The 17,843-nt window shown below is 39.5% G+C and overlaps 2 protein-coding genes across 4 annotated transcripts in view; one reads left to right on the plus strand and one right to left on the minus strand.

Annotated features, from left to right (window-relative positions):
• Positions 1–111: 111 nt before the first annotated feature.
• hspbap1 (hspb associated protein 1) lies at positions 112–13,634 on the minus strand. Of its 3 annotated transcripts, none has more exons than XM_044017851.1 (8): positions 13,492–13,634; positions 12,379–12,588; positions 11,085–11,269; positions 8,293–8,429; positions 5,514–5,685; positions 3,379–3,462; positions 2,828–2,938; positions 112–2,526 (listed from the first exon to the last, which is right to left on the minus strand). In XM_044017851.1, the coding sequence occupies exons 2-8, from the start codon at positions 12,572–12,574 to the stop codon at positions 1,942–1,944; spliced, it is 1,470 nt and encodes a 489-aa protein (XP_043873786.1). In that variant the 5' UTR covers positions 12,575–12,588; positions 13,492–13,634; the 3' UTR covers positions 112–1,941. The 3 variants fall into 3 exon arrangements, with proteins under 3 accessions (XP_043873786.1, XP_043873802.1, XP_043873794.1); XM_044017867.1 differs by lacking the exon at positions 13,492–13,634 and adding an exon at positions 13,189–13,348; XM_044017859.1 differs by lacking the exon at positions 13,492–13,634 and having other exon boundaries at positions 12,379–12,771.
• Positions 13,635–13,732: 98 nt separating this feature from the next.
• The window catches only part of slc49a4 (solute carrier family 49 member 4), a 45,421-nt gene continuing 41,310 nt past the window's right edge, over positions 13,733–17,843 (plus strand). The window contains exons 1-2 of the mRNA XM_044017404.1: positions 13,733–14,152; positions 17,295–17,388. Of these exons, the coding sequence (XP_043873339.1) occupies positions 13,858–14,152; positions 17,295–17,388 (389 nt within the window). The 5' untranslated portion in view covers positions 13,733–13,857. The remainder of the gene's footprint in view (positions 14,153–17,294; positions 17,389–17,843) is intronic.

A 17,843-nucleotide genomic window follows, 5' to 3' on the forward strand; every position in this document is an offset into this window, starting at 1 on the left:
ATTATTGTGTTTATTTTCTCACACTGTCCAATTTACCTAATCCCCATATTACATGATTTTGCACTGCCGGGGAAAACCCACACACACACACACACACACGGGGAGAACAGGAAGATTTTGATATTTAATAGTACAAGCACAAGTGTAAATAATCATAATAATAATAATGCATTTTATTTGTAAGCGCCTTTTGAACACTCAAGGACACTTTACTGAGACAAAACAATAAAACAACAGGACGACACAGTAAACCGAAAAGGGAATAGTGAATTTTTAAAGAGGGGAAGGGAGTCAGAGTTCTGGATGGTGCTGAGGTGGGCGTAGGGCGCAGTGAAGGTGGATGGAGGAGGCTTTGAAAGCATACAGGAGGATTCTGAATTGCATTGTGAATTTAACCGGGAGCCAGTGGAGTTGTAGGATGTGTGCTGTGATGATGCGGGCAGCTGAATTCTGGACCAGTTGGAAGTTTCTGGAGGGAGGGGTAAGGGAAATATGCTGAGGGGGTAACGCTGTCAACTTTGGATAATGTAGATTCAGCGCCAATGAGGAGGATTTCTGTTTTTATCACTGTTTAATTTGAGAAAATTAGAGGTGAAATAATCAAATGGCTAACATTCAACTGCTTCATGCTCTTAGTATTGTTCGTACCAGTTCACTGTCGTACAGGTTTACTGAAATAGAAGAGTCTATGATTGACATGTATTGTATGTGCGATGTATTGATGCACTAAAACATAACACCATCGGTTTGGTCTTAAAATGTTAAACTGTTTTTGCTCCATGTAAAATGATGCTGCTCCTTCCGAAGGTCTTTAAATAGACTGATGTGTTGCTGAAAATGTGTTTATGTGCTTTCAGAAAAAGAACTGAAGACTGAAATGTGTGCATTCTTATTTTTTTTAACAACAACAACAACAACACTGTGTCACTGTCTACGGCCAGGTTTGTGAAAATAAAAATGTATGTCATTGGAAAGAAAAGGACAGGAAATGACATTTAACTTTGTTGAAGACAATCATATTACATTTATTCTATTTGCAGTCGATGCACAGCACTTCCTGTTCTCTTGACTGAGATGCGTATTCAGACAAACCCCTCATTCATCACTTCATACGCAGCTTCCATCAATCACGGAACCGTCACGCTCTGCCGTCTGCTGTTCAGTGACAGTCGTCGTCACTAAACGACAGAATGAAGCATTATGCGGGGAACAAATGTTCACATCCCATGAATATCATCTTGTATTATTTGTCTTATTAGCATACCAAATTGATTTAAGTCATCATTTTTCTTCCTCTGCAAGAGTCAAACAGGATTAGTCTGTGTGGGTCAACAAAACAAGGAAATGTTAGAGCCCCTCCATATTGCATTACAATTAGTTTTTGTTGTGACATCCTGCATCTGTTGTGAATCTCAGGAGGAACATGATGAATGCATTTTGACAATAACGGTGCCTGGACATCTCTTTCATGGGTGTTTATTCATTTACAAGGCTCTGATTGGTAAAACACCAGATTCCTTATCAATATTACTTTATCAATCAGACCTGTTCATCCAACTGCCTTTATTTTACATGTTTCTTACTCGGGATTATATTTCTCTTACGGTCATAGAACAATATATACGAATTGCTACAACCCAAAGGTTTTTAATGCATTCAATTCTCTGCTTGTACTGGTTTTATTCCTCTTTTGTGTCTGTGTCTTTTACTTGATATCGCTGTAAATCATAGTCACCCCTCAATGATTTCTCGAGTAATAAAAAAAAGGGATCGTATGAAATAAAGGCGATGGGTGTAGCCCTACGTCGTTCTCGAGCTTTCCCCCGTCACACTAAACTATTACAGTCAGGGTTGGAGGACAGATCTCTGCAGAGAAAGATCTGTAGCTGTAAATCACTGTAAAGTCTAGTAAGACTTGCCCTTTGTGGACAAATATCGGAGCTAGGACGCAGCAGTGGTCCTGTGACTCCTTGTGTGTCTTGCTAATAAAAGCCCAGTAACGGTGGCGATGACATCAGGATGCACCAGGCAGTCGAGCAGGTCATTAGTGGTTATTATCGAATCTCTCGATTCCTCACAATCCTCAGAAGAGTTCTCTGACATCCCATCTGCACGATCGCATGCTACACACTGAGTCAAACCAGAGCTGCATTCGTCTTTTCCCCGGTGGAGTCTGACCGCAGATGCAGGCTCCGTTCTCTGTTCGTCCTCTTGAGGTTCGCCTGCCCATTTCCTGGAGGGTTTGACCTCCAGATCTTTTGGGGTCATGTCCCTCGTTTCAGTCGAGTCCCGTCGCTGACAGCACACAGAGATGAGATGTGGCCCAAAGGGGATGGTGAATGGTGCAGGATCCCTCTTCCAAACACAGGGTTTTCTAATCTGTCCACCAGAGTCCCGTTTAGCCGGACGGGAGTCTCTTGGGTCAAGGGTCAGCGTGCTGCAGTGGAGATCCGTCTGTCTTTGCGCACAAGCTCTAATTGCCAAGTTCAAGTACTGCATGTTCTCATTATGTGAGGTTACTCCTTCCTGCAGAGACAGAAAACAACTGTCAGTGTAACAGCATTTCCTACGCAGCTCAAAGTAATCCTCAATCCAACATTTCAAATAGTGAGGCACCGTCTCTACAATCAGTCCCTTTATGAACATTTCTTGTTGTGCATCTATAATAAAAAGCAAGGGAATTGTCTGGAAATCTTTCAAAAACATGCTGGAATTGTGTCTTTTTTGTCATCTTATTATACGTCTATACCAATACAATCAAGGGGTAGAAATGAGGGAATTATTGATTGATTTGAGGGTACAATTTATATCACAGCATTATTAATACCTCTGTGGGATTGAGCCAGTCGTCTCTGTTGTCATCACTGGGGCAACCTTTCATTGCGCAGACGACAGCCTTGGTCACCGCTTCACTAACTCTCGCCACATCGTCAGCTTCCTGTGCAGAAACAAGCCCGATGAGTGTTTCACGTCAGGATAACAGCAGCCTGACACAGCCTCAGTCTTGTTCCCCAGACTGTGGAGTGTGTGTGTGTGTGTGTGTGTGACCTCGCAGAGAGTGCTGCAGAGCGACTCGCTGTTTGAATAAACATTTCTCTGGCAGCAAATAATGTTTTTGTTCATGCAGCGCACACACACACACACACACACACACACACACACACCATCCCTGATATCCACACACTCATCATAATGACAGCAAGTGTTTCACTGCCAGACCCGCTTATTACTCAAAGATGAGTGGGGCCTTCATCCGAGTGCAGCCGCTCTTCACAGCAAACAGGAAACTGTTTTCCAATAACACGTATTTTAACTTTATTTTTCCAATTATTTGTGGTTTTGAGATGAATTGCTCAGGATGCAGAGCTCGCTGCTTACCAGCTCAATCCAAGAGTTGATACTGACGGTGATGGGATCCACTGACTCCACATAGTGCCACCAGTGTCTGGGAACAAAAAGCACCTGAGGAGGAAAGATACAATGGATTAAGTTTAAAGAAATCACCAGCTCCTCCTGTTTGTCTTCAGGTTTGTGATAGAAAAATGAAAGAATTTAAAATACTTCCAGTGTGCTGCCACTAGATGGCAGCATACACCTTTCCACCGTGGACTGTCAAGCTTCAGCCGTTCATAAAGGGACTCTATTAAATTGGGCGAGCCTTATTGATTGCCTGCGTCGTCCCGACGTCTTTATTCATTCACGACCTGTGGTCTGACAAGACCAGACAGATGATCCTGTCCTATGATTGAATTTGCAGAGGTGAAGCTATTTTTATGGTCGGAGATTGCTCTGGATTCCAAAACTATCCACTCTGTGTCAACAGTTGAAGGATTTCCATGTGTACGGTGAAGCACAAAAGCCCACAAGTAGCTTCCAGCCACATGTAAACGCAAGCGGCTCATACATAAATAAAAGGTTATTGATTTGTATCAGCGGAACTATAGACCTCGCACAGCCCCAGCAGGTTCAAGGAGGAAATTGATATTTGACACGTGATTGGAACCACGTTGTAACTCTCATACATTACAGCGTTTTAGTGTATGGAGTCAAACGCTGCGAGGGGTCTCTCAATCGAAGCAATAACAAACGACATAGCTTGATGTCATCGGGAAGCAGCGTGGGATCACGGGGTATTTGTGATCCATTAGTAAGAAAAACGAAACAAAAGACGGCACACTGGCTCCCTCGTCGTACTGAAGATTACTTAAGCACTGTGAAAAGATAAAGCATAGCTGGGTAAAGTGGTCCGGTCCTGTGAAAACAAAGTGGGATTTCTATGGATTTAAGGAGTCTTGAAACACTGTTCACTGTAAGAACACTACTCAACAAATGTATAATGTTACACTATTTCTTTTTAGACATTTTAATGGTACATATTATATCTTTAAGATCATGTGAAAACAAAACTCCACTGTGTTACACACAGCAGGTAGCCCGTGACATGCTGGTAAATTATCTTCTTTTCTTATTATTAGATGAAGTCACCACCTTGGCTCCTTCCCCAGAAAACATTTCTAACACAGTACGAAAAATCATAACCCACTTCAGGAGGTCAGGAAGTCTCGGCTGTTTCCTACTGTGACAAAATGTCTCTCTCACACACACACACACACACACACACACACACACACACACACACACACACACAGCTATGCTCAGAACCACTTTTCACCACGGGATCGGGTTAATGGTAAATTAGCAACACAGTTTTGGGCCAAAATTGAATCGAATATCTGTTAGTTTCACTCACAATCTTGCCCACTGTGGTTCAGGCCCATATGGTAAATACAGCACATTGCTAATTTAGGAGCAGTCGGTGAACACAGACACACGGTAAGTGCTGGGCCATTGTGTCGCATGCATACACTTGACACTGTGCCGCTGTGATATGAAATAAGTTCAACAAAGGCACACAAGCTGCGCGAGTTTGTCAAAATGGAAAACGACTTCACTTCCACTTTAAAAAACCCATTTCTGGTGACGCAACACCTACAGTTATATCTGTAGCGTCTCTGACGCCGGCTGCTTTTAAAGGAGAACAGATTACGGGAACTCGACTGGCGTGTCAGCTGATGCACTGACCTACACATGAGCCTGTAAATTCACCTGCTGATAAGACATCAGGAGCGATGACGCAGCTGCCTTTAAAGTAGTTCAACCTCCCTTCTTGTTTCGCTGAAGACGAAACTGAGTGGGTTTTTTAATTGGCACACAGGTCACATGACCGTTGCCTTCCTTTATGCTTTCATGGTGGACGCCATGACAAATAAATCAAACACTTTTACATGTTAAGAGCTTAAGGGCCAATAAAGCCACTTTTTTATGGTTATTGCTTCTGTGTCACATAAATGTAGAGCTAGCAGTGAATCACTCTTGATGGTTTTTCAATGCCTGATTAAAAAGATGTGTATATTTCCTGGCTGCAGGTGACACGTGTGGCCCTTCAGTCTAATTTAATGGCACTCTCTGGGGTCCCATGTATGTAAAAGCTGGGTAGGTGAGGGACCTCTGACCTGTCCTGGCTGCAGAGTGACCGTGTGGACCCTGGCTTTCTGAAAGTCTGGGAACTTCCTTGGGTCTGGACGGAGCACATCCACCTGACTGAAGACACTAGACTCCTCATAGGGAATCCTGGTTGGGTAGAGTTTAGAGGCGTCATCTGGAGGGAAGAGGTACCACTGTTTACTAGAAAGAGAAAAGACTGTTGTTAGAAATGAAGTCAGAGTGGTTAGCCCTTAAAACGCACCGTGACACATTTTTGTGTTATTTTCATGTACACTTTATTTTCAGACTATTGTAATGAAACAGCGTTGACTAAAATACTGATAATATGCATCATGACAAAAACATTCATAATATTTGATATGTATGATGAGAACTGAGGACTTGGCTTAAAGATTACACAATAAAAATAATAATTTATACAATTTTTATAGCTCCATTTTTTACGAGCACATTTTGGTGCTCTGTGTGTGTTAATGTGAGTATTTTAAACAAATGTTTCTGCTAATCTTTCACATATACAAGGCTGCAATAAGCAAACCAAAAATAATCCACTTTGCATGAAGTGTATTGAAAATAATTCATTTATTGTGTTTTTTTAAGACTTGGCAATTTAAGGGTTTAAGGGTTAAAAATTAAACAAATTCATTAATATTTGATATGCATGGAAAGGACTGATATCGGTTTAAAACAATACATTTTTTTATTGAACACATTTTGGTGCTCTAGGTGTGTTAATGTAAGTTTTTGATGGCACATCTAAGGGTTAATATTACTTTCACCACAATACGAAAGGTTTTTTCCACTGTATGGAAATAACATATGCAACACAAAATATAGGAATCACAAAAAAAGGGAAGAGCTATATACACGATATAATCTGCACTACAGTTTTCCCCAAACAAATCCAAGCAGTATGTTTATGTTTGATCCGTGTGATCAGCTAAAAGGTGATAGAAGAATCCAGTCTTCTCTTGATTCAAAAAAAAATCACCGTTCCTGTTCAACAGTCTCACCATTGTCACAAATGTCATGAAATCAATCCACAGCGTTGTATTTTCACGGCTCAGCAGTGTCGAAGAACTGCTCGAGCTGAATTTCATTCCAATTGAGATCAATACCAAATAAAAGAAGCTGAGACCCAATTACAAGAAGCGAGATAAAACTGTTGCTCTCCCGGAGAAGAGCAGAGTCAGATAAGCTCCAACCAGAATGATCAACCCACAAAAACCAGCCAGGCTGCAGTGTACGCCCCTGTCTGTCCATCGTCATGTCATGTCATGTATATATATATATGTATATATATATATATATATATATATATATATATATATATATATATATATATATATATATATATATATATATATATACATACATTATAGAGACTTAAAATTCATTTAAAACAATTAGGATGAATTCATATTTATGGCCTAATTGTTTTGTTTTTTTTACCTCAATTCAGTTCATGCTTGAGGCACAGTAAATCCACGTAGCACCTCACAATCCGTCTCCATCTGGTGAGCTTTGAGACAAATGAACTCTCTTTCTTCGGGGCAGAGGACACGTCACACTTTGTGTCAGAAGTTACTCTACGTGCATCTTTCGTGCAGAAAACCGGGCACCACTCGTGTGATAAAAAATACAAGTGCGTCTGCGTGGAACCCTGAAACGTCTTTATGCTCCTTTAAAACTCACTCTCTATTAATTACAGAGTCATTAACACAGCAATGACACTTTTTATTTTTACGCCACGCAATGTTTTTTTTTCCTCTCTTTATTTCCTCTCTTTATTTTTTTTTTCCCTTCCTGTTGCTTTAACTTAAAGCAACAGGAAGGACCGCCGACGAAACAACAATTCTGTGTTTTCAGGTACAGAATGAAGCTCTAGTTTGCTTGCATAGGGAGGGATGAGTGTTTTTCCTGCATCTGCAGAACAGAGCACTTATCAACAAGTCTCATGGCCACTTAGACTGCTTGTTGTGCCTCCGTTTTGATTTGTGCTCCATTTAATTAAAACATTTGTCGTGACTTGAAGCCATATTGACAAATCAATGAGGCAGTGAAATGAGTGATGCTTATGTGTCAAGTCCGCTCGATAACATCAGAACAGGTGCATATTTAAAGTCCTCACATAATCAGGCTTTCTCCAGCAGTTTGTTACCTTTTAGGGCTAAAGGATTTGGGTAAAATATCTAATTTTGATTTTTCTGACCTACATTGTGATTTCAATTTGATTTGTCATATAACTTTTTGAGTCAATCTTTAGTTTGATAGTTACTGTCTCGTGAATTTAAGACAAGACAGAGGTACCATCAAACACATCAAACTTAAATAAATTAATGGTTTCTAACATCTATGTACTGAACATGTTTAACTGGCACAGAACAATCAAATACAGCTCTATTATTTATCCATCTATCTTCTACCGCTTTATCCTCCACATGAGAGTCACGAGGGGTGCTGTGCCAATCTCAGCTGACATTGGGGCGATAGGCGGGGTACACCCTGTTCGCCAGTGCATCACAGGGCCACACATAGAGACAAACAACCACCCAATCTCACACTCACAGTCAATTTGGAGTGTCCAATTTGCCTAATCCCCAAACCTGTTTGTCTTTGGACTGTGGGGAGAACATGCAAACTCCGTAGAAAGACCAGGTCACAAAGCCGGGTCTTCTTCTTGCAAAGGCAAGCGTGCTAACCACTACTCTATTATTTATAATAAAACTAGTAAAGAAAATATGAATACAAAGTTAAAACACACACACAGTGATTCTTCTTCCTTACCGTCCTTGCACCTGCAGTACCAGGTTACAGCCGTAGGAGTCTTGGTGGCACGGTGTGTTTGCTCCTTCCGTGCCGATCCACAGGGTGCTCTCTCTCCCATCACGTCCCTCAAAGCCAAAGTCAGGCCACCTTACATCCTGCGAAACACACACATGCACCCGCCGGAGTCAGAGTTTTCAATTACATGTTGCATTTTCTTTTGTTCCAGCTGTCAAAATTCACAGATGTCCCTCTCCACATCACCAGATACTTTGACAGGGCCTATTATAGTAGGTGACCAGTGAGGGTCTAGTATGTGAAGAAGAAAAAAACCCCAGACTATAATAATATTTGCCATCTTTTGAGGAAAAACCGGCCTGTCAATCATGTTCTGTCTAAGCACAAAGGTGTAGCAATCACGCCAGTATGCTAAAGAATGAAGTTATTACCATATATGCAGACAGCCGTAAAATGACAGACTGGTCATTGTAGCCCGTGGAGCAGCGTTTTCCCCAGCACCATTTATCCAGTAAAAAGCCCATGTCTGCCTGTCGCAAAGGCATGAATGTCAGCGGGTAATAATTGCAGGTGGGTGTCCAATAAAGATTTATCACACAGATATAAAATGAAATGAATGTGTGGTCGTGGCTCAAGAAAGGATGGCACTTTTATGTCTGTACCCATACTGGAGGACAAGAATGTCAGCTAATAGTTTTATTTCTGAAGTCATTACAGGGAGAAAAAAAAACCCTAACATTTTAATTGAAAATGTCAAAAGAAGGAAAAAATATAAAAAATAATAAATGGGGGGGTGGGGGGTGGGTCCCCTGCTATTTTTTGCTCTTCCAATTTTCATTTAATTTTTAATTTGTCGATAAGCTGAAGCTGTTGCAACCCGATTAGAAGGTATTAGTATGTTAATTATATTTTTTAAATTGAATTGGAATTCACAACATTTCTTGGCTTTGTCTGCTTGGAATATATGTGTTTATATAAACTTCATGTAGTCATGTATACATTATAAATTCAATAGACATAAATGGCCATAAATGGCCAGATCCAGCGTCTTATGTTAAAACGAAGAGTTTAGCTTAAGGCTGCAACTATTACATGATGAATCGAATATTAATCGATTACTAAATTAACCGGTTTGAGGGGTTTTTCAAGACGTTTTCTGATTATTCAACTTCTTAAATATGAGTATATTCTGGTTTCTTTGCTCCAAATATCAAAGAAATCAGAAAGTTTTTGTTTGTGGACAAAACAAGACATTTGAGAACATCATCATTTCCAGGTCTGAGCCACATCTGTCAACAGTTTCGGACATTTTATGGACCACCAAACGATTACTCAATTATGAATATAATCGTTAGTTGCAACCCTAGTTAAGATGCTGACAAACATGCACATGTTTGGATTATTGAAAAACAAATAGAAGCAGGTGTTTAAGTTGATTGTCTTTCCTTAAACCACTTCAAGGAGAAGTCCCACTGTGTGTGTGTCACTCTTCTCATAATCAGTAATAACCTAAAATGTAGTTCATGTATTTTAATTATGAGTTTATTGCTGGATCATTAATGAATCACGTTTGAGGGAGAGTTTTTTTTTTACTGTTGTTCTGCAATGTTTCTTCATGAATCAGGGCTCCTTCAGTCCAGGTTGATGAGGGTGAACTTATTGAGACAGTGCTATGTTTCCACTGACCCACTTTCATCAAGCAATGATACTCAAGTGTAACCAAAAATAAAACGGTTGATGTTCTTCAACCCTTTTGACGACGGCCATAACCCTTGTTTAAAGGTAGCTCTTTAAATTTTTACAACCAAACAGTTGGAAAGAGTAAAAGAGACACTGAACAAAAGCTACAAAGTCACAAACTTTGTAGAAGTCAGCGTGTTTTTTTTTTTTGCCATAAAAATATACAAGGCTTTGGAGCCAGAGCCTCAAATCTAAAGTGGTTTTGTGTTAACAGCTGTTCCAGTGACATAGAGATCCTGAAGTCATTTACATACACAGGAGATGTCCGATAAATTCATATTTTGCAGAGGTTGTGTACAGTGCTTAAAGGAATACTTCACCGATTTGCATGTAGCTTTGTATTACGAGAATAGGGGTAGTATTTTTGAAGAATTGTGTCACTGGCAGGCACGTAACAAAAAATTAATGAAGACATTTCTCGACTCAGGGGAAACTGAGGTTGGGAAGCACAATTTTTCAAAAATACTACCCCTGTTCCAGTAATACAAAGCTAAATGCAAATCTGTGAATTATTCCTTTAACAAATGTATTACACCACCACCCAAAGCCACAGCTGTCCTAAATGAACAACATAAGTAATTATAAAAATATTTTTTTATGTTTCTGTAATGGTTAATACACCAGTGTGTAGAAGCTCTTTAACTAAGGCTAAAATATAATTATTATTGTTATCCATGAATTTTCAAATATACTGATCTAAACAAAAAAACACCAGAAAAATATTAAAGCACATTATTATTTGTTGAGTAATATTACAAACAAATTATAGTTATTTACTTGCATTCTTGAACATAAAAATGAGTTTTAGTTGTTGTTTAATTGTTTTGGAATGTTACGCTTGATTCATTTTGGCTCAAATTTGGGTATAAAAGGGTGAATTCAGTTGGTTATCAGCCAAACCAATAATAACATTTTTAGTTTTAAAGACGTTTTTGAAAGATTTCTATGTAAATATAAATCTTATAAATAGCACTCTAAAGACCAGAATGTCGCACAGGTGTGATGTTACACTTTATAAGGTTGAAGTAACTGTTCATACACAGAAGGCTGATTACCTCAAACATGGACGGCTGATCTTGAAACAGCATGGCAATGTATTTGTAGTCAGCATAAGCCCAATACTCAGAGTAGGAGAATTCAGAGAATGGCCCAACATCTGGCCCAGACTGACCACAGGTCCAGCTGAGAAAGTGCACAAGGCTTGCCTCCACATAGGAACACTGGGTTTCAAACAGAGGTGCTGTGAGAGTGGGGAAGAAAAGTAAGAAAAGGTTCATTTCATTTCAAAACTATTCCTCTGATCTTTCCAAATGAGAAGTCCATATAAAAGGATCACAGACATATGTGTCACCACCTGAGTGTGAAATTTTGCTTTTTTGTTTTTTTGTTTGTTGTTTTATGAGGAAAATAAATCACAGCGAGGCTGTGATTTGCTTTCGTTTTAGTAAACAAAGTATGTCCATAGTTGACTGATGGCAATGATAATGAGCAATGCCCTCCTGTCAGTCTGTCAGCTGCAGCCGAAAAAGATTTAGCAATCTAATTAGCTGGCTTTTATCAGAGGACACACTCTCTGTTATTCATCACAGGAGTCAATACTGGAGCTGTTTTAGAGCCACATGGAGGGTAAAACACACCAGATGCTCAAAGGCAAAACCCCTGTTGCTTTTTTTCCTATGCATCAGGCACTGAAACTAACTATAGTCTAATCTAAAAAGTATCACCCGTCAGACGACGAACCACACAAGATTGCAGGGAATCATTATGTGATCTCTGGAAATTGCTCTATGAGTGCGCAGTTCTGAACAGACACACAAAATCAGAATACAGAGGACATATTTAACTGCCGTAGATGCAATCGTGCTGAGAAATAAGAGTGTTCTTCGGCAAGAACAAATTTGGATTAGTGGATAGTTTGGTTTACGAAACCAGTGACCCCGAAATATTGTTTTTGGTGGATACATTTCATGTCCTAATTCACTAAAGATGTATTTATTAGAAAACAACAAAACCAGTGAATATTTGTGTTTTAACAAGGAAGTGCAATGGAGGAAATTCATCTAATGAGCCTAAACTGAAATTCCTCAGTGTTTAGAGATTATTTTTTATAATTTATTATATTTTGTTTAATATAACTATATTCATATGTTGATATCTATTTTTTGTATAATATTTTCTGTAATGTTCTCTTGAACCTGGTAGGAGTATTTGGCGGTCCACATGAAGTGCATAAGCGAGACATTTTTGGGTAAACCAAGTCTCATTTCATTCTGCATGTTCAGACATTGATTGTCCACTTCAATCAATGATTTCCTCTCAAATCAATCAAGATGAATCTCCGGTTCTTACTGTTCGTCTCCTCTCTTCTCCCGAGTCTAAACCGGATCAGTTTGTCACTGAGGCAGACAGACAGCTGCTCTGCAGTCCAGTGGAGAGCGGGCCAGTCACAGGTCATGTTCATGAAAACTGCCGGCTGCTGCAGATGATGCAGAATCCTCTGGGTCTCCTCTGTGCTGAAGGGTTTCATGGCAGTGGGGGAGGCCATGGCCTGATAGTGGGCTGCAACCCAGAGAATAAACTGATAAACAAAAGGTACATTAGCTGTGGTGTTAGATTACCATCATCACTGCCATTCAACAAGATTACACCAGTGATGACTAGCTTAGACATTATCTTCTGTGGGGTAAAAGAAAACAATACTGTACCTGACACTTCATTTGTGTGACTTAAATTTATACACAACCCAAAGGCAACCAGTAAAAAGTATACAAACATTTTACACATAATAAAACTTTATCACAGAACTAATCAGTGTTAATCATATTTTTAACTGATGTAAATTAGCTGATATTGTGAGCCAATAATAGCTGTATTGTATTTGCATACATTTAACATCTGTATTAGAGTTTCCTCCTGGTGGTAAGAATGCTTACCTCTACTAATACTGTTATTAATCTAACTAATTCAGTTTTGATTAAACTGAAATGTGTATGTACTCCTGGGCTGAGTTGAGTTTAAAAAAATAAAATAAAAATCAACCCTAATCAAATATCAATTGAAGACTTTCATGGTGAATTGAATATTTTAGTTTGAAAAAAATAATTGACCAAAGAGAGTGACTTTATGAATTTCTTGCAGCTAAAAGTAAGTTGACCTCACTTGTAGCATAATGCTAGGCCTTTCCTCCAGCAATAAACGGGTACCTCGTTTATTACAGCTCTATGTGCACAGAAGATAACGAGCTATGCGCGACAGAAGATAAACTTGATTTCAACATTTTGAGTTGGGAAACTCAGCTTAACAAACAAAATGGATAAAATCGGCGGACTCATTTCCGCACACACTGATGTGATACGCACGAAGGCCCTGTTAGAGAAAGGAAATCAAACGAAAGCTGGCAGTGATTTCGCGGAAACAGAGGAATCATTCAGCGGGATCCTTGAGAAAAAACAAGGGACTCACCTTTCCCTACACGTGTAGTAAAGCTTCTGGCGGAAGTAAACAAAAGTCACATGACAGTGTACGGTTTCTGTTTATGTCCGAGACGTTTCGCCGCGAAACTGCTCCATTTCGGTTCTGCTGGAGCAACACAAGCGCGACCCATATTAACGTTGCAGTCTAGCCAAAATGGCTGCTCACGGACGCCAGTTTCCACTTCCTTAAACGCTTCCCTTTCGCGCGTGCGCATTAAAATTGAACAACAGAGACGGGCAGCTGGAGGCTGTTTTTGTTTTGTGCTGAGGACAGAAACAGTGTGTCCTTCTTCCCGTTACTACACAGACGGTTCAACCGAATTTATAACTGAGCTGACAAACAGGACAGGACAGTATGGGTGCCGGTTCGAGCACCGAGGTCGAAAGGGAGCCGCTTATGGGGCGTCCTAACGCGGAGGCGAACCGTCAACCAGTACACAGCAGAGTGTACGGAAGAAGATGGCTGGTTCTGACACTGTTTTCACTGCTGGGACTCATGCAAGGGATGGTCTGGAACTTCTGGGGACCCATTCAGAACTCGGCCGTTCACGCTTACGGCTTTTCCAAGTCTGACATCGCTGTTCTGGTTCTCTGGGGCCCAGTGGGCTTCGTCCCCTGGCTGCTGTTTATGTGGTTAATGGATAAAAAAGGTGAGCTGTTCTAATCTGGTACACTGTGTCCTATATCAGTGTTGTGGCGTTGGTGCCCTGTTTGACCCCCCATCTATGGCATGTAGGGGTAGGCTGCCGTATATACATGAGATACTATACATTTATATGCTAGATCTGTCAGTATATGATAACCCAATCAATCCATTTATAGATAACTGAAGCTACAGGGGAAATCAATAGTTTTTCTTTGTAATCTCAACATCAAACATACATTCCATTTGGTGAAATCACCTGCTTTTGTCCTGCAGGACTGTAGTAAATCATTGTTTTCATGGTCCAGAAGGAGATATTTTCTTTTTTATCAGGTCAATGTAAGATGTCAGTCATAATACATCAATCTGTTAATTATTTTCTTGATTAATGTATTTCATAAAATGTCAGAAATGTGAAAAATGCCAACATCCTCGAATGTCTTGTTTTGTCCACAAAAGTCCAAAACAAAAAGACATTCAGTTTTCCTTTTGTCATGTTAAAGAAACCAAAAATGAAAGTGGAAAACATTTAAATATTAAGGAACTAGAAAAAATCAGTGAACATCTTTATTTTGAAAATAATCATTGACTAATTCAGTAATCTATTAATATTTGATTGATCTTTATAGCCATAATGCACAGATTATTAAAGGCCAAATCCTAAGGTCACACTTTTTACTCACTTGTTTTGTAATAGTTGTAATAATTGTTGCTACTAAAGTGATTTGCCAGTGGTCATCATGCTCACTGGTTTCAAATTCTTATGTTTATGAAAAATATTTTGTGTACAAATGCTTGTACTTTTTAAGTCATCAACAGTCTTTACATCAGGGTTTTCCTGTGTTCATTGTTCCATGTAGGTAAGTTGGAAATATTCAAGGGTTAAAACCCGCTGATGTGAAGCAGACTTCTTTTATTTCAATAGGGTTCAAATGTCAAGGAACCCTTGAGTAGCCCTCTTGACTTCAGCTATAGAGTGAGACGCCCTTCACCTAACCAGTTTCTCCGCATCACCTGACTGACACGTTGTAGTTACTGTGTGTAGACTGTCCTGTCAGGTGACAGTGACAACACAGTAACAAGATCACAGCAACTAGGCTGTGGACAAAACCACAACTAAAATCGCGTTGCAAAATTACACAATTCATCTTGTGATCATGATTCAGCTGCAGTTACATGTTGTGGGTGTGATTTGTTTGTCTGATTTCCCGTCATATATGCTGCTGTCATTGTGCAATAGAGATGTATGTCAGACTGTTAAAGGTAAAATAAGGCATCTGTTGATTCCCCTCACCTATTGTTCATCTTTACTCTCAGCTTGCATATGAGTCTGCCTCAGAGTATATTGAATTAGGGCAGCTTGTTCAGCACTAACAAACTGCATTAAGCCACGACGTGACGCTGTTTAAAAAAGGCTTCGACAGCAATGAACTGTTGTGTTTGTGGGATACTCTCTCTCTCTCTCTCCCCCCCCCCTCTGCTTCAACTTCTCAGTGGGGAAAATGCTTGTAGTCCCCCTGGTAGTTGGCTTTATTGCTCAGAGCAGAAATTGTTGATCAACAACCCAGTTGCCAAATGTGACCCAAACTTGAATACAAAAAAAAATCAGTGACATTGTGACAGTATGCTGCAGGACTGTATTATCATTTAAGAGTTTATATGTAATATATACAACTAAAGCTGGTTCTGTGATCGAAATTGAACATATTAGAGAGTGTTGTTCTCCTCCTCTTACTCCCCAAAGGATCTTGTGGGTTGCCCGGTAGTTTGAAGAGCTAATCCCATGTAAACAGAAAGACGGATCTACAAGGAGCAACACTTTTCTACAACAGAATTGGCAGGCTGTAAATACAGTCTGACACATAGCTGACACATAGCTCGTTTAACTAATTCATATTGGAATCTTTATTTTTATTTTATGTTTTTTTAACTGAATATTAGTAACTCAATATTCCATTTGTTTAAATGACATTTCAAAATATAGGTTCTCTGATTTGATGTGTTATTTATCTTGTTTAAGAATTAAAGGGGCCATTAAATAAGCGCATACAAAGGTTTTTTGGCCCGTTTAGGCCTTAGCTGCTCAACGTTATCCACTCAGTCAACGTCGTCTAATAAATGTGAATTTGCAGTTGCTGTTTTTTAGATGGATTTTTGGTTCATTAAATTGAAAGGCCAAGGTGATTTATCCAAATAGTTTTTGTATTCAAACAATATCATCATATGCATTATATTATCATATATGACTAACAGACATGTAATTAGATTTTAAAGCTGGGACACGCGACACCTGTGAAACCCTAAATGTAGCAGGCAGGTTATTTTTATTTAAGGGTAAGATATAACCCTTTAATATAGGGTTATAGTGTCTTTGCATGTAATGACCTGGTTTTTCCATCAGGAATCTATGAAATATAATTCAACCGCAGCCAGGGTTGTTTGACAGTGGTAATTGTAGTCTAAGCGTCAGCAAGTGACAACACGCATGGACAGAAAAGAACAGGGAAGTGGAGAGAGTTTCATGATGTGAATGAAACCGAGAATAGATTTCTTTGTTTGACAGAAAAGGGCACTTTTTCCATCCTATTGCTGTGAGAAGTGGTTTAAAACAAGGAACCTTGGAATTCCTTTTGCCTTTTTGCATTGGCCTCATATGTACTCAAATTACAGTTTATTAGACACACTACACTGACACAGACTATCATCATGTTAGAGGATTGTTCAGCTCTATGGTCAGTGTAAATATAGAGAGTAAAATACAATTCAACAACACCACCAACTGCAGCCTCTAAAATGGTTTCAGCAGATTATAGGAATTATTTTATGGCTGTTGTTTCTAGAGATTTTGAGTTTATGTAATTCATCACGCAGGAAATATCAAATGTTGGTGATGATTTACCTTTTTTTCCTCTCGTAATAATCATTGTCAATTGAATATCATTGGGATTTGAACTGCTAGGCAGTCTATTGCTCAAACATATGGACAAGAAGAAATTTACTAGCAGTAGTCATAGTTTGAAAGTAATAAAATACTTGATTGTAAAATAGCTTGTTGGTGGTAATGGGAGATGTATTCACTCTGTCACTGAAATCTCCTGTCTGCCATTTTCTCTCTCTCCACTTCACTGACCATATCTTGTGTCTTGCAGGTCTGCGGTCATCTCTCCTCCTCTCTGCCTTCTTCATGTTGCTTGGAGCAGTTATGCGGAGCATCCCACTGACAGATCTGCCTCTCAGACGATGGTAAGCCTCTTCAGAAAACATTCAGGAAGGTGTCTGTTCAGCTTCAGGTGTTCACTGTAATCCAACCAACAGTGGTTTTAGTTTGAAATGAAATTAAATGTGACGTTGTTCAACATTATTTATTATGAATAAACTAGATTATTTTCTAGTTTTTCTGAGGCATGCATGTTTAATGTTTTCTCTTTTTGATGCAGTCCATAGGCACTTTTCCACTACACAGTCCTGGCACGGCTTGGCACAGTTTTTTTTTGCTTTTCCATTAGCAGTAATACCTGGTATCTGGTACTTTTTGTAGTACCTGCTCTGATACCGTGTCGTCAGACTGCCGGCCACTGATTGGTCAGAGTGTCGTCAGTGGAAGAGTCATGAGCATAGCGTTCAAGAAAAGAGTCAAACCAAACCATACTGAAGTGTAGATCCTGAGTGTAAATCCTGAAATGGGGTATTAATCTCTG

Source organism: Solea senegalensis, linkage group LG2 (assembly GCF_019176455.1).
Source record: "Solea senegalensis isolate Sse05_10M linkage group LG2, IFAPA_SoseM_1, whole genome shotgun sequence".
Classification (NCBI taxonomy): Eukaryota; Metazoa; Chordata; class Actinopteri; order Pleuronectiformes; family Soleidae; genus Solea; species Solea senegalensis.

What these genes read in the sequence shown, in the direction of transcription:
- hspbap1 (XM_044017851.1), bottom strand. Translation starts at nt 12,574, where the DNA reads ATGGCCTCCCCCACTGCCATGAAACCCTTCAGCACAGAGGAGACCCAG. An exon ending in GAGAAGAGAGGAGACGAACA is followed by an intron (nt 11,270 to 12,378) that starts GTAAGAACCGGA and finishes CCACTCTCACAG; the next exon opens with CACCTCTGTTTGAAACCCAG. An exon ending in GTACTGCAGGTGCAAGGACG is followed by an intron (nt 5,686 to 8,292) that starts GTAAGGAAGAAG and finishes TTCTCTTTCTAG; the next exon opens with TAAACAGTGGTACCTCTTCC.